This window comes from Mchenga conophoros, linkage group LG15 (assembly GCF_057382185.1).
Source record: "Mchenga conophoros isolate Kocher_MC1m ecotype Shallow Benthic linkage group LG15, M_conophoros_male_GT1.1, whole genome shotgun sequence".
Classification (NCBI taxonomy): Eukaryota; Metazoa; Chordata; class Actinopteri; order Cichliformes; family Cichlidae; genus Mchenga; species Mchenga conophoros.
Window position 1 is genome coordinate 14,606,750 of NC_140540.1, and position 21,174 is coordinate 14,627,923.

At 39.3% G+C, this 21,174-nt stretch overlaps 1 protein-coding gene across 1 annotated transcript in view; it reads left to right on the plus strand.

Annotated features, from left to right (window-relative positions):
• The window catches only part of ppp2r5a (protein phosphatase 2, regulatory subunit B', alpha isoform), a 58,147-nt gene that overhangs the window by 21,668 nt on the left and 15,305 nt on the right, over window positions 1-21,174 (plus strand). Inside the window, exons 2-4 of the mRNA XM_085247588.1 lie at window positions 4,722-4,918; window positions 18,164-18,265; window positions 18,382-18,474. Coding sequence (XP_085103714.1) covers window positions 4,722-4,918; window positions 18,164-18,265; window positions 18,382-18,474 — 392 coding nt within the window. The remainder of the gene's footprint in view (window positions 1-4,721; window positions 4,919-18,163; window positions 18,266-18,381; window positions 18,475-21,174) is intronic.

Consider the following 21,174-nt stretch of genomic DNA (forward strand, 5'->3'; position numbering starts at 1 on the left):
ACTGAAAATACATTACACTGGTCACAACCCAAAACTGCTGCTTTTAAGAAAGTCACTGCTGCAAATACTTCTGCAAATAATACTACTACTGCAAAAACTGATGTAATTGTAGAGTTTGTTAATAACAATGACACATTCCTGACCAAACTTGCTTTGTTTCTCTAAGTCTGATGCTCAAAAACGCTTGAACAGTGACAAATCCTTCAGATTTGTTTTCTTTTCTTTCTTTTTTTTGTGGTATTTGTCTGTCTACAGAAGCTTTAAGAAATTTGACCAATGTAAAATGGAGCCCAGAAAATACTGTTACTAACAGTTTTGTGCAACATGTGGTTTCTTCATGACAGCGGTCGGCAACATTTAGTCTGGTGTTGCTAAATGTAGAGCATATGACATGCTGTCTTACTTCAGTATTAGAGTTTTCAGCAAACCAATCATCAGTATATTTTTGGAATTAATCTCTGGATTTAAATATTATTATTTATTTATTTTTAAACGTATTTTCTCAAATAATGACATCTATTCTTAACTGCTGTGTAATGCTGAGTAATCATGATTCCTTTCTCTGTAATTTAAAGGCCCTCTGTCTTTTTGAAGATGTTCAAAAAGGTCAGTAATGAATAGTTAAACCTATAATTCAGGGCTCTTTTTGTTCAGCCATCAAAATTCACTCAGTAGAGGCATTCATACTCAGAAGATTCAATAGTTCAGTGCCTGCAGAGATCAGCCGAGACACAGTTAAAGCCATTTATGAATTTTTTACTGAGCTACCAAAATTGACTCTAAGGAATAATTATATATCTGTTTTTCTTTTCAAGCCCAGATTCACTTTGTGACTCATGTATGCCGTTTAAATTACATCAAGACAGTGTAAGTGATTTTCTAAAGTTGTGTAGGATTAGTGTTTAAAAAAAAAAAAAAAGTGACTACCATTGGCTATACTAAAGTCACTCGATATACAACAAGAGTCCTGTTTTATCTTTAAGAATAAAAGGAGTGTTTGCTGCTTTAAACTTTGCATCTTTGGCAGCTTGATTAATTTGGTATTTCTGTCTGATCTCGCAGATGCTTTCATGTTCTTTGTTCTCGTTCATGGCTCCTTGGTTCTAATGGAAATATTTCCTTCCTTGGTAAGCACCCTAAGGAATTTGTGCACTAATGCATCTGTATGCGAAAGGCAAAAATAGCTCCACATTGGGGATAGCATCCACAGTGTCAGACTGTATCTAGTAGGCCCAGCCATCCTTGGTCTTGGGAGAATAAAGACAATTCCCTCTAAAGAGATGAATTTTTTTTTTTTGCAATCTCTTACATGAAACATATTCGGAGTATGTGAAAACAGACAATGAAGGGTTTCTGTTTCCGTCAAGCAGTGGCAGAGAGCTTTGTCATTTTCTGCATGACCATGAAAAATCATAAATGAATTGTGCTTTAGAGAGAAAAATATTAATAATGCACTGAAGAACGTTTAACTTTAGACTCAAAGGAACAGAGGTGCGTTTAGCAAATACCTTTGTTTCATATTGATAAATGGATGACTTGTATGGGTGACACTGAAGCTGCAGCAATGATGGGAAGAAGAGAAGCGTATAGAGAAGGAAGGCAAGGGCTCATTATCCCATGCATATCCCATCATCTGTGAAACATGGTGGAGGCAGTGTGATGCTGGAGGGATTATAGCTGCCAGTGGAACTTGGTGACTGGTGTTTATTGATGATAGCTGTACTTTCTGCTCAGATTCAGTGAAATGCTCTAAAAATGATTGTGTGCTGCTTCAGAATAATAAGCACTGACCCCCAAAAGCAGTTTAAAAACAATGAAGTCAGTCACCTAACCTCAACCCACTGGTTCTTAAACTTGTTTGGGATGTTCCAGTTTGGTTGGGGGAAATAAAACTTCACAGCCCACAAACCCTGTGATCATTAACAATAGAAACAAGTTGAATGACACCCCCCCACCCCCACACACACACACACACGAACACACACACACACACACACACACGAACACACACACACACTGTTTATCCAAGATAAACTGCCTCAACCCCAGTGAATATAATTTTTAAGTTTCTTTAAAGGTCTGCACTAGTCCAGAGGCTAGTGTTCTTCCTTCCTTCCTTCCTTCCTTCCTTCCTTCTGTTCTTTCTTTCTTTTTAATCCCTCCAAGACAATGATTTACTATCCTTTTAAGCTGAAATGACAGTTGCTGGGAACCAGTTAGCCCTGATTATTCCAATCTCATATTTTCACTGCAGGTTGTCTTGCTGGCTGGCCTCAAATGCAGTGGTCCTCAGTATCAGTCTGTTGCTTCCCTATGAGTGTTTCTTTTTCTGTTGGTGGATGTACACAAACAAAAAGGAACAAAAAAGCAAAAATGTTTGGTACTTTGAGGCTTAGTGACCACTGAACACCATATCTGTACAAGTTGCTATCACTTCTAGTCATCAGCTGTCTTTACTTCCAGGTTAACATCCAGACACCTCTGTATAAAGTGGTGCATACGTCATTTAAGTCAGGCCAGATTACTTTGACTCAGCTGACATGCAAACTCTTTATTTTGTTCTTGAAAGTACTGTATCATTTACTTCCTAAGTCTTAGGAGCATCAGGTAACTGCTGTTGTATATCAGTACAATAGCCCCACGCGTCATTACTTGACAAATAAAATATTTGCAGTGGGGAAACTGAGAAACGTACTTTACCGTATTTATTTTGTACATAAGCTGTATTGCTCGTTCTTGGAGGCTTAACTCTGTGCTCCTCACTCCCTAGATAATACTGTGTGTTTAAATCTAGCATGACTGCCCAGTGTGATGGCACCCAGGCTGACACATGTCTACCATTCACTGGGAGGAAATGGGAGCTATCCATGGGTCATTTTAACCACAGCACATTTAGGCTGCAGGGGGCATCATGGCCCTTTTACCTTTCTTGTTCCAGTTTGGTATTCTGTCTGCCCTTTCTGTATGGAATCCTTTGCGATCTGATACTTTGGAAAATTGGCATTAAGGCAAAGTCGTTATTAACAAGTAAGCATTGGTACAGTTACACTTCCATATTGAATTCACTCTGAACAGCAGCCAGTGGTCTGGCCAGCAGAGTTCAGTTGTATAAGTACCTCGTCAACGCTGCTGGAAAATTTTCACTACGTGTCAAAGTCATTGTGAATTTTTTGGCTCTGCCTCACTGTGAGATCTCCACATGTCTCACCATTTCATGGGGGTATTGCCTGTTCAGTTATGTAATATCACTCAATAACACAGTCTCTCACCCTGGCTGCTCATTCTGTTTAAAAGATTCTGTAGCAACAGACTGAGAGACCACAAATGTGTTTGCGTGTTTTAAGGCTGCAATTTTATAGTTTTAATGATTTGGTAATTTATTATTTCAACTGTTCTGTCTATCAAATATGATAAGATATTACAGTGGCCCTGAGGGCATATGCACTGCAACTTAGCAACATAACAGCAAATGGAAAAGCTCTATAAGAGCACACAAAACACAATAGAAATTGAATGAAACACATTAGAAGTGCAGCAAAAATAAACTTTACGCCAATATTTTTTCACCGTTTTAATGGTCACTGTAGTGGCTATATTAATTTCTTAAAGTTCTCTCTTTCTCTTATATTTAATATAACCACACTACAGACCGCTTGTTTATTTTCCACATAAACCTTTCAGAATAAAGCTCAAGATCCTGTTGAGACTTTTCCCCACAGCACGCTGTGTAATAAATACTCACAAAGAAAACTGCGGCCATTACAACTTATGTCTAAAAATGTATTGTTTCATGCATCGGTTAAAACACTCTACTCCAGGTACACGACGCCCAGCTGGAAACACTTCACGCAAGTCGAGCTGCCCGAGATTCACAGAATTTACAGAAAATCTTACATTTTTGTGATTTATATCGTTATCGGGACAATAGATGTCTTATATTGGGAGATTTTTGTCATATCGCACAGCCCAAATTCTTATTTTCTTTCTTCCTTTCTTAGAGTTTTTTTTTGGGGGGGGGGAGGGTCTTCTTTTCTTCTTTTTTTTCTTTCTATTTGTCTGTGTTTTGTTAAATTGCAGTCAGTTTGACTTCTCATGGCCACTGTATGAATCACATAATAAGAACCCTCTTCATTTCAGGATTTCTGGTGTCAGCATAGGTTGCAGTAGTTGCATAAAAATATGGCTTAAAGTTAATCGATTTACAAAAGTTTTCTGGTGATCAATAAATCAGTGCAACATATATATATTGAATATTTATACACATGGAGGATGTAGATCTGTTTTATTCTGGCACTGCTCACATGGACTCTACTAGAGCTTTGCATGACTTAAATAAAGATTATTTTGAAATTGATCTGATACATGGCCTTTGTCAGCTCATCCACTGCCTCATGTGGGTGGAGCTTTTGTTCACACAGTCAGAGCTGAGTTAGGGATATCTGATAATGATGACTAGGTTGCCTCTGCATGGCAAATACATTTGTTGTATTGTCCGTCTGATCAGCAGAGAAGCTGTGTACTACTCATACTGTATTGTTTTGAATTGCCGAGAACAAAAATCAGCCTAGGCAGATGTCCTGTCACACAAACAACTCACACCATTTACATCATTATCCCAAATTGACTCTTATCTATAACTTGTTTCAATGGGGAATAAAATAACGCTTTGTAGACTATATCAGCAGTGAATCAATGTATTTCCTCCTTTTGTGTGATTTCAGATGCCCCGTCCACAGAGCAGCAAGAACTGTTCACCCAGAAACTCCAACAGTGCTGCATGCTCTTTGACTTCCTGGATTCAGTCACTGACCTGAAAAGCAAGGAGATCAAGAGGGCCACACTTAACGAGCTTGTGGATTACGTTTCGACCAACAGGGGCGTTCTGGTGGAGCCAGCATACCCGGAGATCACGAACATGGTGAGGTTGCACATATGCATTTCAAACAACCTCATGCAATTCCCTAAACAACAGCCGCAATTAATCCCCACCTGCTAATTATTTAATAGAATAGATGGCTCATCTGTGTCCCGGTGTAACATCCTGTACACTTGAGCAGGATTAAAAATGAAGGCTGATCTTGTGTCTAGACAGGCGTGCCAGCAACGCACGAGGTGCATGCTCTTGTCCTCATGCAAAACCCTTTTCCATTTTAAGCACAAAGGCCATATTGTAAACACAGAAAGAGCACAATATTATTTGATTTATTTAAAGTTTTCTTTCTCTCTGCCCTTTCCTCTTCCCTGCTCTCAGGCTCTTTCACCTTCCTCTGAATACAAGTTGAGCAGTGTTTGTTAAAGTAGAACACATATGGGAAAAATACGGCTCGAGGACTAGAACTGGCCTGTGGGTTGTCTCAGCCCAGCCCCTGATTTCCTCAAAGCAAACATTCAACCCTTCCGGCACTTCTCACTGTGTATAAACAAACCTCTTCTGTGATGAACTACAGAAAAGGTAGCTGTATAACACTTAATGTTTGAATACAGCCCATACATTTCTTTGTTTTTTAAGAATTCAGATTTTATTTACTTTAAGGGTAGAAGTGTTTCTCATTTTAGGGTTTAATTTTGCACATTTGCATTTCCGCAGTCAGGAACTTTGTTGCATCATTTAAATTGCAGCATGAATTGCTAAATGTGTAAGTATGGTATAGTTTGTTTGTTTTTTGTTTTTTTGTTTTGTTCCCTCCCCGGGTTCTAGATGGTCCTCAGGGAGGAAACTATGCACATAGTCATGATTGGTGTGAATATACTAGATAGGACAAAGCTCCTTTATCACCTACCTAACATAAGTCTCAGCATGTTGCTGTTATTTTGGGGCACTTGATTTTAAAACAAAAGTTTGCGCAGTTTCACTAGACTAAATCCAACTTGCTGAAGGTATTTTTTGGTAGTCATGGAAGATGAAAACATTCTTTGGAATGTGCTAGTTTTCACTCTGGGTTTAAGATAAGATATGTGCTTCTGTTCCTTGTCTGGTGTGACTGCTCTCAGAGATTCAGTTTAATTCAGTTTTATTTATTGCCCCACTACATACCAACAGTCAGCTCAAGGTGCTTAATATTTTATTGTAAAGACCTTACTATATTAGAAGAAACTAGAACAATCACACGACCCCCTGTGAGCCAGCACTTGGAGCATGCAAAGATAAGAGAGTAATACTCAAAATATCATACAGTGGGGCAAAAAAGTATTTAGTCAGCCACCGATTGTGCAAGTTCCCCCACCTAAAATGATGACAGAGGTCAGTAATTTGCACCAGAGGTACACTCCAACTGTGAGAGACAGAATGTGAAAAAAAAATCCATGAATCCACATGGTAGGATTTGTAAAGAATTTATTCGTAAATCAGGGTGGAAAATAAGTATTTGGTCAATAACAAAAATACAACTCAATACTTTGTAACATAACCTTTGTTGGCAATAACAGAGGTCAAACGTTTACTATAGGTCTTTACCAGGTTTGCACACACAGTAGCTGGTATTTTGGCCCATTCCTCCATGCAGATCTTCTCGAGAGCAGTGATGTTTTGGGGCTGTCGCCGAGCAACACGGACTTTCAACTCCCGCCACAGATTTTCTATGGGGTTGAGGTCTGGAGACTGACTAGGCCACTCCAGGACTTTCAAATGCTTCTTACGGAGCCACTCCTTTGTTGCCCGGGCGGTGTGTTTTGGATCATTGTCATGTTGGAAGACCCAGCCTCGTTTCATCTTCAAAGTTCTCACTGATGGAAGGAGGTTTTGGCTCAAAATCTCACGATACATGGCCCCATTCATTCTGTCCTTAACACGGATCAGTCGTCCTGTCCCCTTGGCAGAAAAACAGCCCCATAGCATGATGTTTCCACCCCCATGCTTCACAGTAGGTATGGTGTTCTTGAGATGCAACTCAGTATTCTTCTTCCTCCAAACACGACGAGTTGAGTTTATACCAAAAAGTTCTACTTTGGTTTCATCTGACCACATGACATTCTCCCAATCCTCTGCTGTATCATCCATGTGCTCTCTGGCAAACTTCAGACGGGCCTGGACATGCACTGGCTTCAGCAGCGGAACACGTCTGGCACTGCGGGATTTGATTCCCTGCCGTTGTAGTGTGTTACTGATGGTGACCTTTGTTACTTTGGTCCCAGCTCTCTGCAGGTCATTCACCAGGTCCCCCCGTGTGGTTCTGGGATCTTTGCTCACCGTTCTCATGATCATTTTGACCCCACGGGATGAGATCTTGCGTGGAGCCCCAGATCGAGGGAGATTATCAGTGGTCTTGTATGTCTTCCATTTTCTGATGATTGCTCCCACAGTTGATTTTTTTCACACCAAGCTGCTTGCCTATTGTAGATTCACTCTTCCCAGTCTGGTGCAGGTCTACAATACTTTTCCTGGTGTCCTTCGAAAGCTCTTTGGTCTTGGCCATGGCGGAGTTTGGAGTCTGACTGTTTGAGGCTGTGGACAGGTGTCTTTTATACAGATGAGTTCAAACAGGTGCCATTCATACAGGTAACGAGTGGGGGACAGAAAAGCTTCTTACAGAGGACGTTACAGGTCTGTGAGAGCCAGAGATTTTCCATGTTTGAGGTGACCAAATACTTATTTTCCACCCTGATTTACGAATAAATTCTTTACAAATCCTACCATGTGGATTCATGGATTTTTTTTTTTTCACATTCTGTCTCTCACAGTTGAAGTGTACCTCTGGTGCAAATTACTGACCTCTGTCATCATTTTAAGTGGGGGAACTTGCACAATCGGTGGCTGACTAAATACGTTTTTGCCCCACTGTATGATTCAAAGGTAAGAATAGTGAGCTGGACATACTAGGTTTTATCATGGTATAGACTTGTGGTTGCAGCCGGTGGCCTGAGCAGCCCGATTTCCTCCCACAGTACAGTAATGAGTCATGTGCAGCATTTAGAAACACAACAGTCACTGCTGCAGTGATTCACTCCACACTGCAGATCATCATGATGGATACCCGTGAGCACAGGCACAGCTGAGTCGAGGAGTCTACTTACTAATGTGGGCAGCAGTTCATGTCATGCTTTAAAGCTACTGATTTAGGGTTTGATTTATGTGAAATTTGTAACTCTTAAGGTGTTTTTAACAGTGCAATTACTCAGTTAATGGTTTAGCGGTAGTAGCACGTGGGAAGTCCATTGGCAGTCCATGGACTGCCTCTCTACCTGCAGAGAGTGTCTGTTGTCAGATGGAGGCAGTGTCAGAAGTACAGCCGGTCTGTGGGCCACTCCTCTTTATGCTGTTGTGGGTGATCTAGAACAAAAATATAGACATAGGTTTGCGGTGGCTGGGGTGCAGTGACCTGGTTCTGTCTGGGTGACCCTTTTCTTTTCTTTTTCATATTTTCTTTTTCCTTTGGTGTCTTTCTTTCTTGTCATCATAATTCAGTTGATAGAAATATGAAATGCATTGCCAAACCCCAATGTGTCTTTAAACACATAGAGTTTATGTTCTGTTCTATTTTTGAAACTAAAACAGAAAAAGAAGCCAAAAAAGCAAAACTTGTTTACAACTGCACAGCACACAAACTTCAAGCTTCCTCACCATTAAAAGAGAAATATTATGCTGACTTTCAGATTTTTGTGGTTAAACTTTTAATGCTCTCACAGTAATGGCAAGTTGTGATCTACTTGCTTAACACCATCTTTGCGCCACCTGTCTTGCCTCCATGTTGCTCCATGTCTCTAGGGAGGGCACAGTTGACTAGCTAAACGCATATGCATGCACACATGGCAAATATCCACAGTTTCGTGGTAAATAAAAGCTTTTTAGATGGTTATTTTGCCATCTGCCTCGGCCTGGCATGAGAGATTGCTTCATATTAATTCAAAGTAATAAAAACAAAACAAAAGAATGTGTTATAATTTCACTCCTAGAGTCATCATAATAAATCATATTAAGCCATTAAAAAGCAATAGCTGTTGTGGTTAATTTATAATTTATATACAAGTTATTAGTTATTTGCCTGCTCATTAAAATATGCTTTGATCCGATGCGTGCAAAATATGCTTTTGCACTTTTTCAATCATGATGTGTGAAAAGTGTTTGAATGAAAAGCGGGGAGAGCAATTTAAAAAAACAAAAAAAACAACAACTCAAATCAAAATGTAGTGATGACAGTTTCATAGCAGTAAATGTCAACGCTGATGCAATTTGTTTAGCGTTTTAGTTTGTAGAAACATGGTTAGTAAGACACCAATCAGTGACAGCTGCGCCCAGCCTCCCCTGTATGTCATGGGCCATGTAGACCAGTAGTTAATGGTAGACTCAAATGCACGAGTCAAGAAGAGCGTATCAACAGGTTTAAATATAAACTGAGAGATGACTTTAAGATGACTCTGGGGAACTGGGGCAGACCACAGAGGAGGAGAGAGCCAGTATTCTGGGAGACTCGAGGAGTTATTTCCCATGATTTTTCACAAGGTGTATTCAGTGTGAGTGCAGAGGGTTCAGGTTACCTGAACTCATTTTAACTTAACTCTGCTTCGGTAGTGTTTCATTTCAGTTGAGTACAACTACATTGTCAGTGGGGTCGTTATAGCAAGGCTGTCCAAAGTTCCCGTGACCTCATTTGTATGCAGCACAAATACAACAAAACAATGTAGGACATTGAGGCATACAGCCCACTTTGATTTTAACTGGGCCAGACCAGTCTAACTCTGCTTTTTATCAGTGTAATGACACATTTAAAGTATGCCTTTAATCCCTGACAAATCTTACTATGAGAAAAAGAAATTGAGTTTCAACAATATGCAAATTTTTCCCACATGACAAATGTGAAAAATTACAGTAGTTAGCTCATGGCCTAGACAATTGTTCAGTAGATACTTCTATAGTAGAAACTGAAAATAGGAATACGTAATTATTTATGCCGAGTTTCAAATGTGGCGGGTTTGATTCTTGTAGAGAAGTTGCTCCCATGACTCATCCAATGAGGTCAGTCCCTGGCCAAATCAGTGGTATGCAGTCTTTTGACTTAACATTTTCAGCTTGACTCAGCTCCCTTGGAACCCTGGCCGAATAGGCAACAAAAATGTACCAGGTACTACCATTTAATGAAAAACCCTAAAAAAAGAGTAGAGTTGAGTTAATTTGAGACGAGTAGGTGCTAGTGGAAAAGAAGCATTAAAAAGCTGAGGGAGAAATCCTGAGGGAGAGGCCACTACTTTGTTCTTCCGCAAGAGCAGAGAACATCGGAGCAGGCAGGTGAGTTGAGAAGGTGAACCCGCTAAAGGTGCTTGCAGAAGTGAGAAGTGGACCAGCTCGACCAAAATGGGTAGCTGATTCTGGTAAATGGTCCACACTTCACCTAAGGAAGCAGGGAGACAAAGGAGTTAGCGCAGGGAATCGACAAGTTTGCATGAGTAACATAGGTAAGTGTGATTTCCAGACAGACAATCGGGCAGAGACTGGGTGCACAAACAGGTCCATAAATGTAGGTTATTAATGAGGGTGATAAGTAACAGGTGGTCAGGCTGCAGTGTGGAAGTCTGGGCTCCACCCAGAAGGTGAACAAACCTCTGCTCAGCTCCTTTAGGAACCGGACCGAGTTGAGGGACCAGAAAATGTAATAAATAAATAAAAAAACAAGCCATTGTAGGACTATGAGACTGTAACCTTGAATTGGATAAATTCTTACAAAAGGGGGATGCTTTCTTTCAAGGTTGGATCTCTGCCAACCTGATAACCTGCCCTCACCAGCAGGTTATCAGGTTTGTTACTTTAAACACTCCTGGCATTGTCATTTCTTTATAATCTCATTTGTCAGTGCTGCTTATAATAGAGAAACATGGGTTGAGCTTAAAGGGTAAGCCTAGTTCACAGCTGTCTGTACAGACAGGCTTCTGAAAGAGGTTAGACAAATAGCAGCGGCACTATCAGAAAACTGGTTTGATAATAGCTCTCCTGCATACTCCATGCTTGGCGTCACATGATAATGAAGAGGTGAGTGTTTAAAGTGATGGCAGTGATTCTGCTGCAGAGAGGACTGCTTTGATCACAGGAGTACAACAGGAAGATTTCTCATCTGAGTGAAAGGTGGTTTTTGCCTTTTCTGACAGCTCTATAATTAGTGTTACTTCACCTCTGTCAGACAGTTTTCATTAGTTTGTCATATGGAAAGACTGCAGGTTTAGCTGAAAATGAGATAACTCCCCTTTTATTCCCTTGATCTCCTACATTTTTCATTCACTGCATTCAGTGCTTGCACTTTTGCCACATCCTCCTCCCCCTCTCTCATCCTGTGTGTTGCTAGGTGTTGGTTGCTACTGCGCTCACCCTAAGACTGACCCAGCTTCCCATCATCAGCGAGCCTACGCTGGTTTCAGCTGCACCACCGTCACTTAAGAACAGCTTCTTTTTTTTTTTTCCTCCTACGTCACTTTCACATGCTTCATTTTCCCCTGCGTGAAAATTTCTCACTCGCCTCCCATATTTGCCATCCTCCTACAGTATTTTGTCTTGTTTTGTCCAACTGTAGTTATTTTTCAATATTGTGTGGTGACTTGGGGAATTAAATAAGCATGCCTGCTGCTTGCGTGGTGAAATATGTTACATAGACGGTGTGAATCAGGACAAAGAATAGCCAATGAAGTTACGGCTCTTCTGAGATGTTAAATACCTTACTACCAGTGGTTCAGATTATTCCTTGTTCATTACTCTTGAATGTTGTGGGCATTTGGCTGTCATCTGATTTCAGCTCAGTCAATGATCTGTCTCCAACCAAGAAAAGTTAAGAGGTCATTTATCTATCTTATCAACTTCGGCATAGTCTACAGATCAGTGTTTCTGCTAGAGGACCGATGAGGAAGTCAGATGCACAAGTTTCATCCTTCATCTGTCATATTTAATCTCATTGAAGTAGACATAAGTGGACTGATTTCAGCTGAATAGACACAATGGTATTAAGCCATATCATATTTTCTGGGTCCCTTAAATGTTTTTTTTTTTTTTAACTTTATTTTTTTCTACCTTTTTTGAATGTTTAAATAAAAAAATACATTACATGTGTACAAGCAACAAGATAGATCTGCTGACTTGAAGGTTGTAACGTTTTTTCTAAATTATACAAATATATCGAAGTCATGTTTGAGAGTCCAGTGGGACCTTATAATTTACACTGGCAGAAACCCTACTATAGGATAATATATTTTACAGGCATCTGGAAAGTTACCTAAAAACAAGTGATGCATCCTCGGATCTGGTCAGACCTGAAGCTGTAAATCTTTATGTACTTAATAAGTGGAAATGAATTTCCCCAAGAGGCTACATGAGAAAAAGGGATGTTGTGGAGGGTCACATCTACAAGCGGAACTCAATTCTGGTCAATATTAAACTGCTACTGAGAAGAGTAGCTGTTATAGTTGAGCCCTAATTGTGCCCCCTTGGGAAAGTTTATTGCTCACCTGGATGTGCTGTGTTGCATGTAATTATCATGCAGAAGGTATAAGTATAAGGTTATGTGATGTGCCTGTATCTAATTATTCAGGATTGCTGGAAAAACCTGAGTAGGTGGCGATATGTTGTGTAATGTTCCTCTTACAGATTAATCCACCATTATTGTGTTCTTTTGTGAATTTGACTAAATAACACAGCGTCTGTGTCTTTTAATGGATGGAAATGCATGTAGTGTTGTATGTATTTAAAGCTACTTTTGGATGCTGCTGTATTTGCACTGAGGATCAACCGTGGGTACCTCCATGTTTAATCATTTGGAGTCACTATAGAATCACTAAGTTTTATGTATTTGCTATTGGCTGTAAACAGCTCAGCTTTGAATTTTTTTTTAATTTATTTATTTATTTTTTGGAGAAGTGTTTTAGTGGTCTTTATGTGTGCAGAAGTGGAGCAGCAAAGACAATGAAGCCAATTGGCTCGTTGCAAGAATGAGGTTGGAGACGTGACAATAAGCCACCACCTGAATGAGTCTCTTCTTTATCTAGTCTTTAAGTCTGACGTCCTTGGCCGTTTCCGGGTCCAAACTCCTCTTCAGGTCCCAAAGTCAAGCAAACACTGCAGCAACACTGAGAGTTAAAAACTGTCTAAATTCTTTCATCTTTAATAAAATGATCAGCATTGCAGCTCTACCAGGTGTAACAATTAAGAAAAACAGAATTTATTACATTTAACAGAGTTAGAAGTTAGCAGGAAGTTGGTTCACTAGTTTCTACCCAAACATGATATACTATGTTCTGATTGAGAGATTTCTGAAAAAATTCTAACGTACAGCTCTGCTTTCTCTTCCGACATAATTGAAGACAAAAATAACAGCAGTGACTTTTTTAGTTTTGCTGCAGTTGGGCTAGTTGGTATATAATGATGTGCTATGTGGTGCCTAGCTACACAGCTATGGTTAGCATAACATAAACACAGTGAAGCTAGAGGATGAACGGTAACTTTTTTTTCCCACTTGATAAAAGTTAACGTGATGGTTTCCTGAAGGTTAGAGACAAAAGCAATCGCATGGCAGGATGCTGTAACCGGACCAAACTTCAGTCAGGAGAACAGCTGAGATAGGCCATCCACAATATAAGGTTTACCATCAACATACTGCTGCATGGGCTGGGCTGTCGTTACCTCGTAAGGTTTTAAAACTGAGCATTAAAATGAATAGTGGTAATAAAAACCGAGAGAGGCCAACGGTGACCATTCCCTTTTTTTTCTTTTTTTCTTTTTTTAGGGGCTTGTTCAGATTAAATAGAACAATATACAGAGCATTAAAACATGTTAAAAACACAACAGCCTTAATAAACCAGAGTAGTTAGGAGCTGGAAGCACGTCCTCACTTAATATAGATATGCTATCCGTTCTTTAACTTCTAGTTGTTGAACAGAAAGTTATTCTTTTCCAGATGGCTTAAAAACAGATTACCTAGATTTTCTAGGTTTTGCTAAAACTTGCTAGGTCCAGTATATTAAATTTGAGTATTTCTGGTTCCTGTGCAAATGACCCCAAATATGGTTTTGCATGTTACCTCTTGGAACAAGTGATGGACATCTTTCTCTATTTTCTGAAATTTGACAGGCCATATTATGAGTCGGTGAACAGGGAAACATAATCTTTTTTTTTTTTTTTTTTTTTTTTCTGTTTAGCTTAGAAACCAAAATACACTGGATACTTTGGGTCTGGCAGATAGTGAATGTTTTTGTTTCTTACTGTTCCTAAGAACAATCAACCTGAATCTCCAACTGAAGAAGTATAACATTTTCAGGCTACCAATATTTTGTCAGCATTTGGCTAAAGAATGCACAAGATGCTTAATGTAAAGGAGTTTCAATTGCCAGGTGGTGTTTTCATCTTCACAGAAGCAGCTACACAACACTATCAGACTTCTTTTAATGAAGCAGGAAGGACACACAGGCAAATACCAGCACAGTACAGGAACAGTGGCGAGCTGAAGGGCTCATTCATCCTTGAAGGGGATGGGCTGTGGCATCACCAGATTGAACGTCATACATTCCTTTCAGCTAATAGTGAAATTAGACTAAAATAGTAATGAAATCAAAGCTGGATCATCTGGATGTCACAGTAACCTAAGCATTGTTATTGAAGGTTACCATGCTCAGTGGACACTCCCACCAACTCTGTATAAGCTCAGAGAGACTTGGCCTGAGATTCAGCCGACAAATAAACAACAATATTTCATCTCTTAGAAGTGGGGTGGAGAGTTTACTGGCTGTCCAGAGTTTTGTTTGCTTGTCCAAGTTGAGTAATTTAGATTGCTTTCAGGCTGTTGCTCCATGGACAAAACAAAGTATACATTTTGGCTATAAATCGAATTGAAAGAGATTGTACTGTTGCAAGAGCAATCATCATTTGTTCATGTTCTTGGGCATATGTGCTTGAAGCTTTAGACTATAATATGGTCATGTCCATTGTGTTTTTTTATTTAGAAATGTTTTAAGGGGCTTTAAAACCAAAGGCAACTCTGAGACAGCCGAGCAAGTCACGGAAGGGAGCTTCACATGCACGAAATAAAAAGTGAATGTTTTTCCACAAAGACGCTGACCTATAAAAAATGCATCAAGTGAGGTTTTTGACAGTGACAGATGGAAATTTTGGCAGCAATCATTTCACTCTGAGAGAAACTGTTAATTTTGTCCATCTCAGCATTCCTGCCTTATAACTTTCCTCAAGGGATCACAAGGAAAATCTGCATTCACAAGAATCAAAACGGCATATAACCACAGAAAATGTACATCTCTGCTACACATAATCAACACTTTTTTCCTATGTGCTTTAAAAAAAAAAACCCTCTGTTCTTTGTATTTGTCTTCCAAGGACCCTGGGCTTTCTTTCTTTTTAGTTTTTTATTTTGGACATTCACTCATTTTCAGTCCTTGTACCTGACCATTTTCAGAGGAATGTTGTTGTTTTTTTAAAGCACTTAAATATAAATCATTCAAGCATAAAAAGGGCACTTAACTCAAGGAAAAAGTTTTGTGTCTGCACACAACAGACAACTTGGCAAAGAACCAATTTTAAATGATATATTTAGGCACTTTGTTACTAGCAGCTTATCACAAAAAAATTTTTGTTTTTATTACAGGCCATTTATTTGGTGGAATCAATGATAAATGCCAAAGATGATGCAGTTTATCAGGCAGAAAACTTGACAGATATAGGCATGGTGTGCAGGTTTTCCTTTTAAATTTTTTGGGGGAATGGACGAGTACAGGACAAAAGTGGCAGGCCCAAAAATTATCTACCACAGATGCAAAGCAAAAGGCTGACGTATCTCAATTTGCACAAGAACTGGCCTGAAAATCATGAGAAACTGGTCTTATCTAGTGGTAAGTCGAAACTTGAGTCCAAATAAATCATAATCAATAATGTACTGAGGAGGTCACTGTGATACAACATGCAGTACCATCTGGGATGCATCTGGTTGGCAATGGCTTCATTTCTCGGCATTACAGTGATCCCAGTGCACTAAAAGCATACCTGGATAGAAAAACACAGTGGAGCCCTATGAGTCAATGTTTGGCCTCCCCAGAGCCCGGACCTCAACATTATTGAAGCAGGGTGGGATCATCTTGCACATCTTAGTTTAAGACACTTGTGCAGAACTGCTGCTTTGGATGGGTCTGATATCGGTCAGGGGTCGATGCCTATGTGTAAGGTGACATTAATTTTGTGGTGGCAAAATTATAAAAGCCAAAAAGACTTAAAAATAAATAAATAAATAAATAAAAGGTCAGATATAGTTGTTATTGAGGAAGAAGTGCACTGTAAAAAAATTAGCATTAGAATTTTAATTCTTTTTAAACATCAGTATCAGTTCATTTTTGCAATCTGTAGATCAATAATTACTACATAATTACAACTCTTCATTCCTCTTGAGGTATGAAATGGAAAACTTGTGTAAGCATAATTGCAGTTTTCACAACCAATCAAAATGCTGTAACTTTACTATAGTTCTTCTGGGACTATGACAGAGTCCCAGAAACAGAGCAAGGCTTATAGATTGTAGTTTCAAATCCATGTAGAATCTGGTTATTTGATAGCATTGTGTAACAAACCTTAATTATATGTTCTAGTAAGATGTCAGTAATGTTCCGACTTGCTGTGTAAATGTAATAACTGCATTTGGATAGAAAGTTTTCAGTGGATTACTGAGCTTGTCAGAATTTGGGCTACTGTCTGGTTTTAAATTTCTTTGCTGCCTTCCTTTCCCATTAGTGTCAGTTGGATTTTCCAGCTGCCAATAGTTAATTTGATGTTGTCTTTATCACTTCAGCGTGACAGTGTGCATCCAATCACATAATGGTAGCTTTTCCAGCACCCTGCTGCCCTGTGTGTCACTCTCAAATTTACTCTTGCTAAAAATAACAAGGTGACGGTGACCTGTCTACCGGTGATTGTCTCTGCTATAGAATTTTAATAAGGGGTTGCAACTCATGCAGAATTGGCAGCGGCTTTTTGCAGGTGCTGTCCTGTATTGGCAGCAGAAGTACAAGTATGGAGAATAAAGAAATGAGGATAAAACGGTTGCCTTTTTATTCATTTTTACTACAAAGCTTCTTCTTGCTCTTGCGTTATAACCAAGCATACCCTTATCCTTTACAGCAAAGCTCCCCCCCCCCCCCCCCCCCCCCCAAAAAAAAAGCTCCAATCAAACACTATTCAGTGCAGACAAGACGACTAAAGCTTAATTTATACTTCTGCATCATTCTGTGTAGAGCTCACAAGGTAGTCTGTGCAAGTGGCAAATTTTACAAAAGAGGCAAAATTAGGGTTTCAATTAAAACATACCTGCAGTGTAGATTTAACACACAGCATTGATGTAGAGGAAATAAAACTCACAAGGTTTCCAACTCTGATCCCGTGAAGGAATATTTAACTGTTATTCTGAGCCTGAGCTCTCATTTCATCTCTTGCCTGCACCTGCATAGGGGGCAGACCAGCGAGACAGGCTTCGTGTTCAAAAACATTGACGTTCCCTGTGTTGGCCAGCACCTTCACTTGGTTTTTAATTATATTGATAGATTAAGGATTTCATTGAATAATTCCATGATATTTCAGTTAAAAAATAATCATGTTAAACAATCAACAAAATACACAAACCTACCTGAATGCCTTTCTCTACTGCTGTTTTAGCTGGCCTGATCTTATCACTAAGATCTCATCTCTCCAATCAGGCCATACAGCAGTGGACTATAGTTTATTTTGGTTCACCAGGTAGCATCAGTTGTTTGATATTTATACAAAATATCTGTACCTAAACTCAATAAGAGCTTTGTCACACTATGAGGACATGATGATCATTTGCACTACTTTACAATGTTCGATTGAAAAAAATAAATAAATAAAAGAAAACAAGGCGGGGTGTGAGAATTAGCATTAGTGAAAGCCAATTATAGTAACAGATTTTGAATAAGGTAGCTAGTATCAGGGAACTAAATGCATCGTTGGTTAAACACAACAAAACTTTGTGGGAAAATGGAGACGAGAAAAAAACCTGTAGACATAAAAAGCTGAGAGAAGCCAGAAAATCCAGGTCGCACTGTGAGAAGCTTAGAAGTAAAGAACACGTGTGAATAATGTTGTGTTCTTCTGCTGCATTGTATTCCATGTACTCCTTAAAAGTTAAACCCTCGACTTTCATTTGGTTTGGTTTTAAGTTAATGAATCTCTCCCTTTCCCATGCAGATCTGCACCAATATTTTCCGGGTTCTCCCACCAAGTGACAATCCGGATTTTGACCCAGAAGAGGATGAGCCCACTCTGGAAGCTGCATGGCCTCACATACAAGTAAGGATCTTGTGTTTCACTCTCTGATTTGAACCGTTCTGATTTAATACTTTTATGTCACAACCTCTGCAAAATGCATATTCCTATTTAAATTGGAATTTTTCTTGATATTCCAGCTGGTCTATGAGTTTCTTCTGCGCTTCTTGGAGAATCCAGACTTCCAACCCAGCATTGCAAAGAGATATATTGATCAGAAGTTTGTTCTGCAGGTGGGTTTTTGTTTGTTGAAAAGAAGGTGCATTGAATTATTCTTTTTATTTATTTTACTGATTGCAAGTAGTTGTGGAGACCTGCTGCTTTGATGTGATTTCATAGGTTACCTGATGGGAGGAAACCTGTCTCCAAACCTTCATTGTCCAACTTAGACTGACTGCAGATGCTTTCAGGCTTCAATTGAATCCAATTGCTAACTTGGCTCCATTCAGTGGAAGACTGATAGCACACTGACTCTGTGTTACTGCCATTTTGACACAAAAAAGTCCCATTACAGATGGAAACTGGCCTGCAGACCTTTTTTTAAAGCAAGATGTCTTCAAAGAAATCATTTCCAAAGCAACAACGTCTAAAGTGGTTCAAGAGTTGGCAACACTAGAGGAAAAGGAGCAGTCTCCAACCACTGTTTTCATTAGTGTAGTTGTAATATTAAAGGCCTTTGATTATTTTTAGGTATGTGTCCCCTCCAAAGAACACTTCAGACAACTTTCATAATAATGATGATGATGATGTAAATAAGCAGTTTCTAAATTACCATACCACGACCAGGTTATAGGGATTTCAAAGAAATAAGAAATTGTGTGTTTAGGTCAATAAATTAAAACCAGACAAGATAACATAAACCTTTGTGAACATTATGTGTGGAGCATTGCTACAACACAACATTTGCAGCTTTAGCAGTTCACAAAAAAATGATGGTAACCTTTCTTGATGAACATTTTTCTGATATTGTTTATATAGAGTTCACTGATTTCTCTCCGCTTGTATATTAATGACCAGCACATATTAGAAAAAATGAAAGTGCCATTGTGTTTTAAGTCTTTTAGCAATAGTTTGGTCCTTGATAATTATTTATTTGCTTTGTTATTTAGCATATTCACGTTATAATTCGAAATGAACTTCCTTTGATGCGCTCAGTCTAGAGGTAGGGTAGGTTGGGTACCTGATCTCTGCTCAGGTGAGAGGTATGAGACTCCAGGGCAAATCCAGGACAGCATTTCTCTGGGAATGTTTGAGAGCACCTCGCTGCAAAAAGAGGTGGAGAGGGAGGAAGAATGGACACTTATAATTTTTGCTGTTTTTGCTTGAATGTGACAAAAACTATTGATCAGGTAATTCTTGCAACCATTTACAGATTCTGCTAATTGTTACAGGTGGTGTCTCATCTTACTGGAGTTTGTGTGCGTGATTAAATATAACACGAGTCATTAAAGCCCATTGTGATGTGTTTTGGGAGTTCACAGGTTTCAGTGCTCTCTGTAGATGAATCAGACTGTTAATATGTTGCAGCTCGTCTCCATGTGTCCTGGATCTGTACCCACCTACTGCAGGAATGTTTCACTTCTTGTGAAGCAGCAACTAAAAGGAACCACAAGGTCTGGAATGCTGGCTGGGGCACATCCGAGGTGCCTGCTCTGACTTTCCATGATGCGAGTGTGTCGTTTGTGAGCTTTAAATAGCTGCCAGTTGTTTACTCTTAAGGAAAGCGTACTGTGGTTGAAGCATAGAGTGTGGGATGGATGTATGGGTGGTAGTAAAGGCAAGGCTTTGTTAGCCCTTAGCATAATACACACACAGCATGAGACTGAGTATTCAAAGATACTTCTAAGGTGCTCATAAAACACAGAAGAGGCTTGGATAGCTAGAGGAAGAGATAGAGGTTCACTAGTTTTGGTCAAGAATATTTTCTCTCTGGAAGGAAACGCATGATCAAAATCATGAGCTTCCAACACCACACAAGGAAAAATTCTTCTTATTGTGTCTTATACTGATAAAACTTTTTTCCTTTGTACTTTGCCGTAACTTAGTCGTTACACCTTAGTTACATACCTACCTAAAATAAACCCTGCAGTTAATTTGCACTCTATTAATATTTCATGTTTCTATTATTGCATCACTGAACGTCCACACCCATTTCCCCCGTTAAAATGGGTGTGGACTATACAGAAAACGAAACACAGCAGTTTAGAGTGAGGGGGAAAAACAAACTGATAAAAAGAAATGCATGTAAAGCTAACTGTTAGCTTGTGGTTGGAAAATTTGGGGAGTGCAGTTCCTTATGACTGAATTCTGCCGATCTTCTTGCCCCGGTGGTATGGTGTTTCAGTATGTTTGTTTGGGCTTTTCTGTTTCATGTTTACATGTTTTCCCTGTACTTGCGGGGTTTACAGTGTTCTGTCATAATTCAGTCATGGTGGGTAGGTTAATTGGTGATCGTAAATTGGTTTTATGTAAGACTATATGGCTGTTTCTCTGTGTGACTCCTGTAATCGATTTGCAGCATGTCCAGAATGTAACCAGACCATTGCTCGTGGCTTGCAGTTCAGTGACTTGATAGATGGTTACATTCATAGCTTATTTATGAGGAGTTTGATAGTATCTGTCGTATTTCCTCATTGGTTTTGTGCTTTGACCAGAATGACAAAAACCACTCAGGTCAAAAAAAATGGGTACAACTCGGCCCTGTTTAAATGCTTGCAAATTGTTGAAATTAGAAAGAAGGAAGGCGTAAATTTTGTAATATTCTCAGCATTTTGCATATTGGAAACAATATATAATAAGATGTTAAGAACTGTTCATTTAACATGGCTAGATTTATAGTAGTTAACTGACAAAGTAATTCCTCAGCCTGATGTAGCAGAGCAAAGTAAGGTGGTTAACCCAAGGAGCCATGCCACAGCATTTCTGCAGTCGAC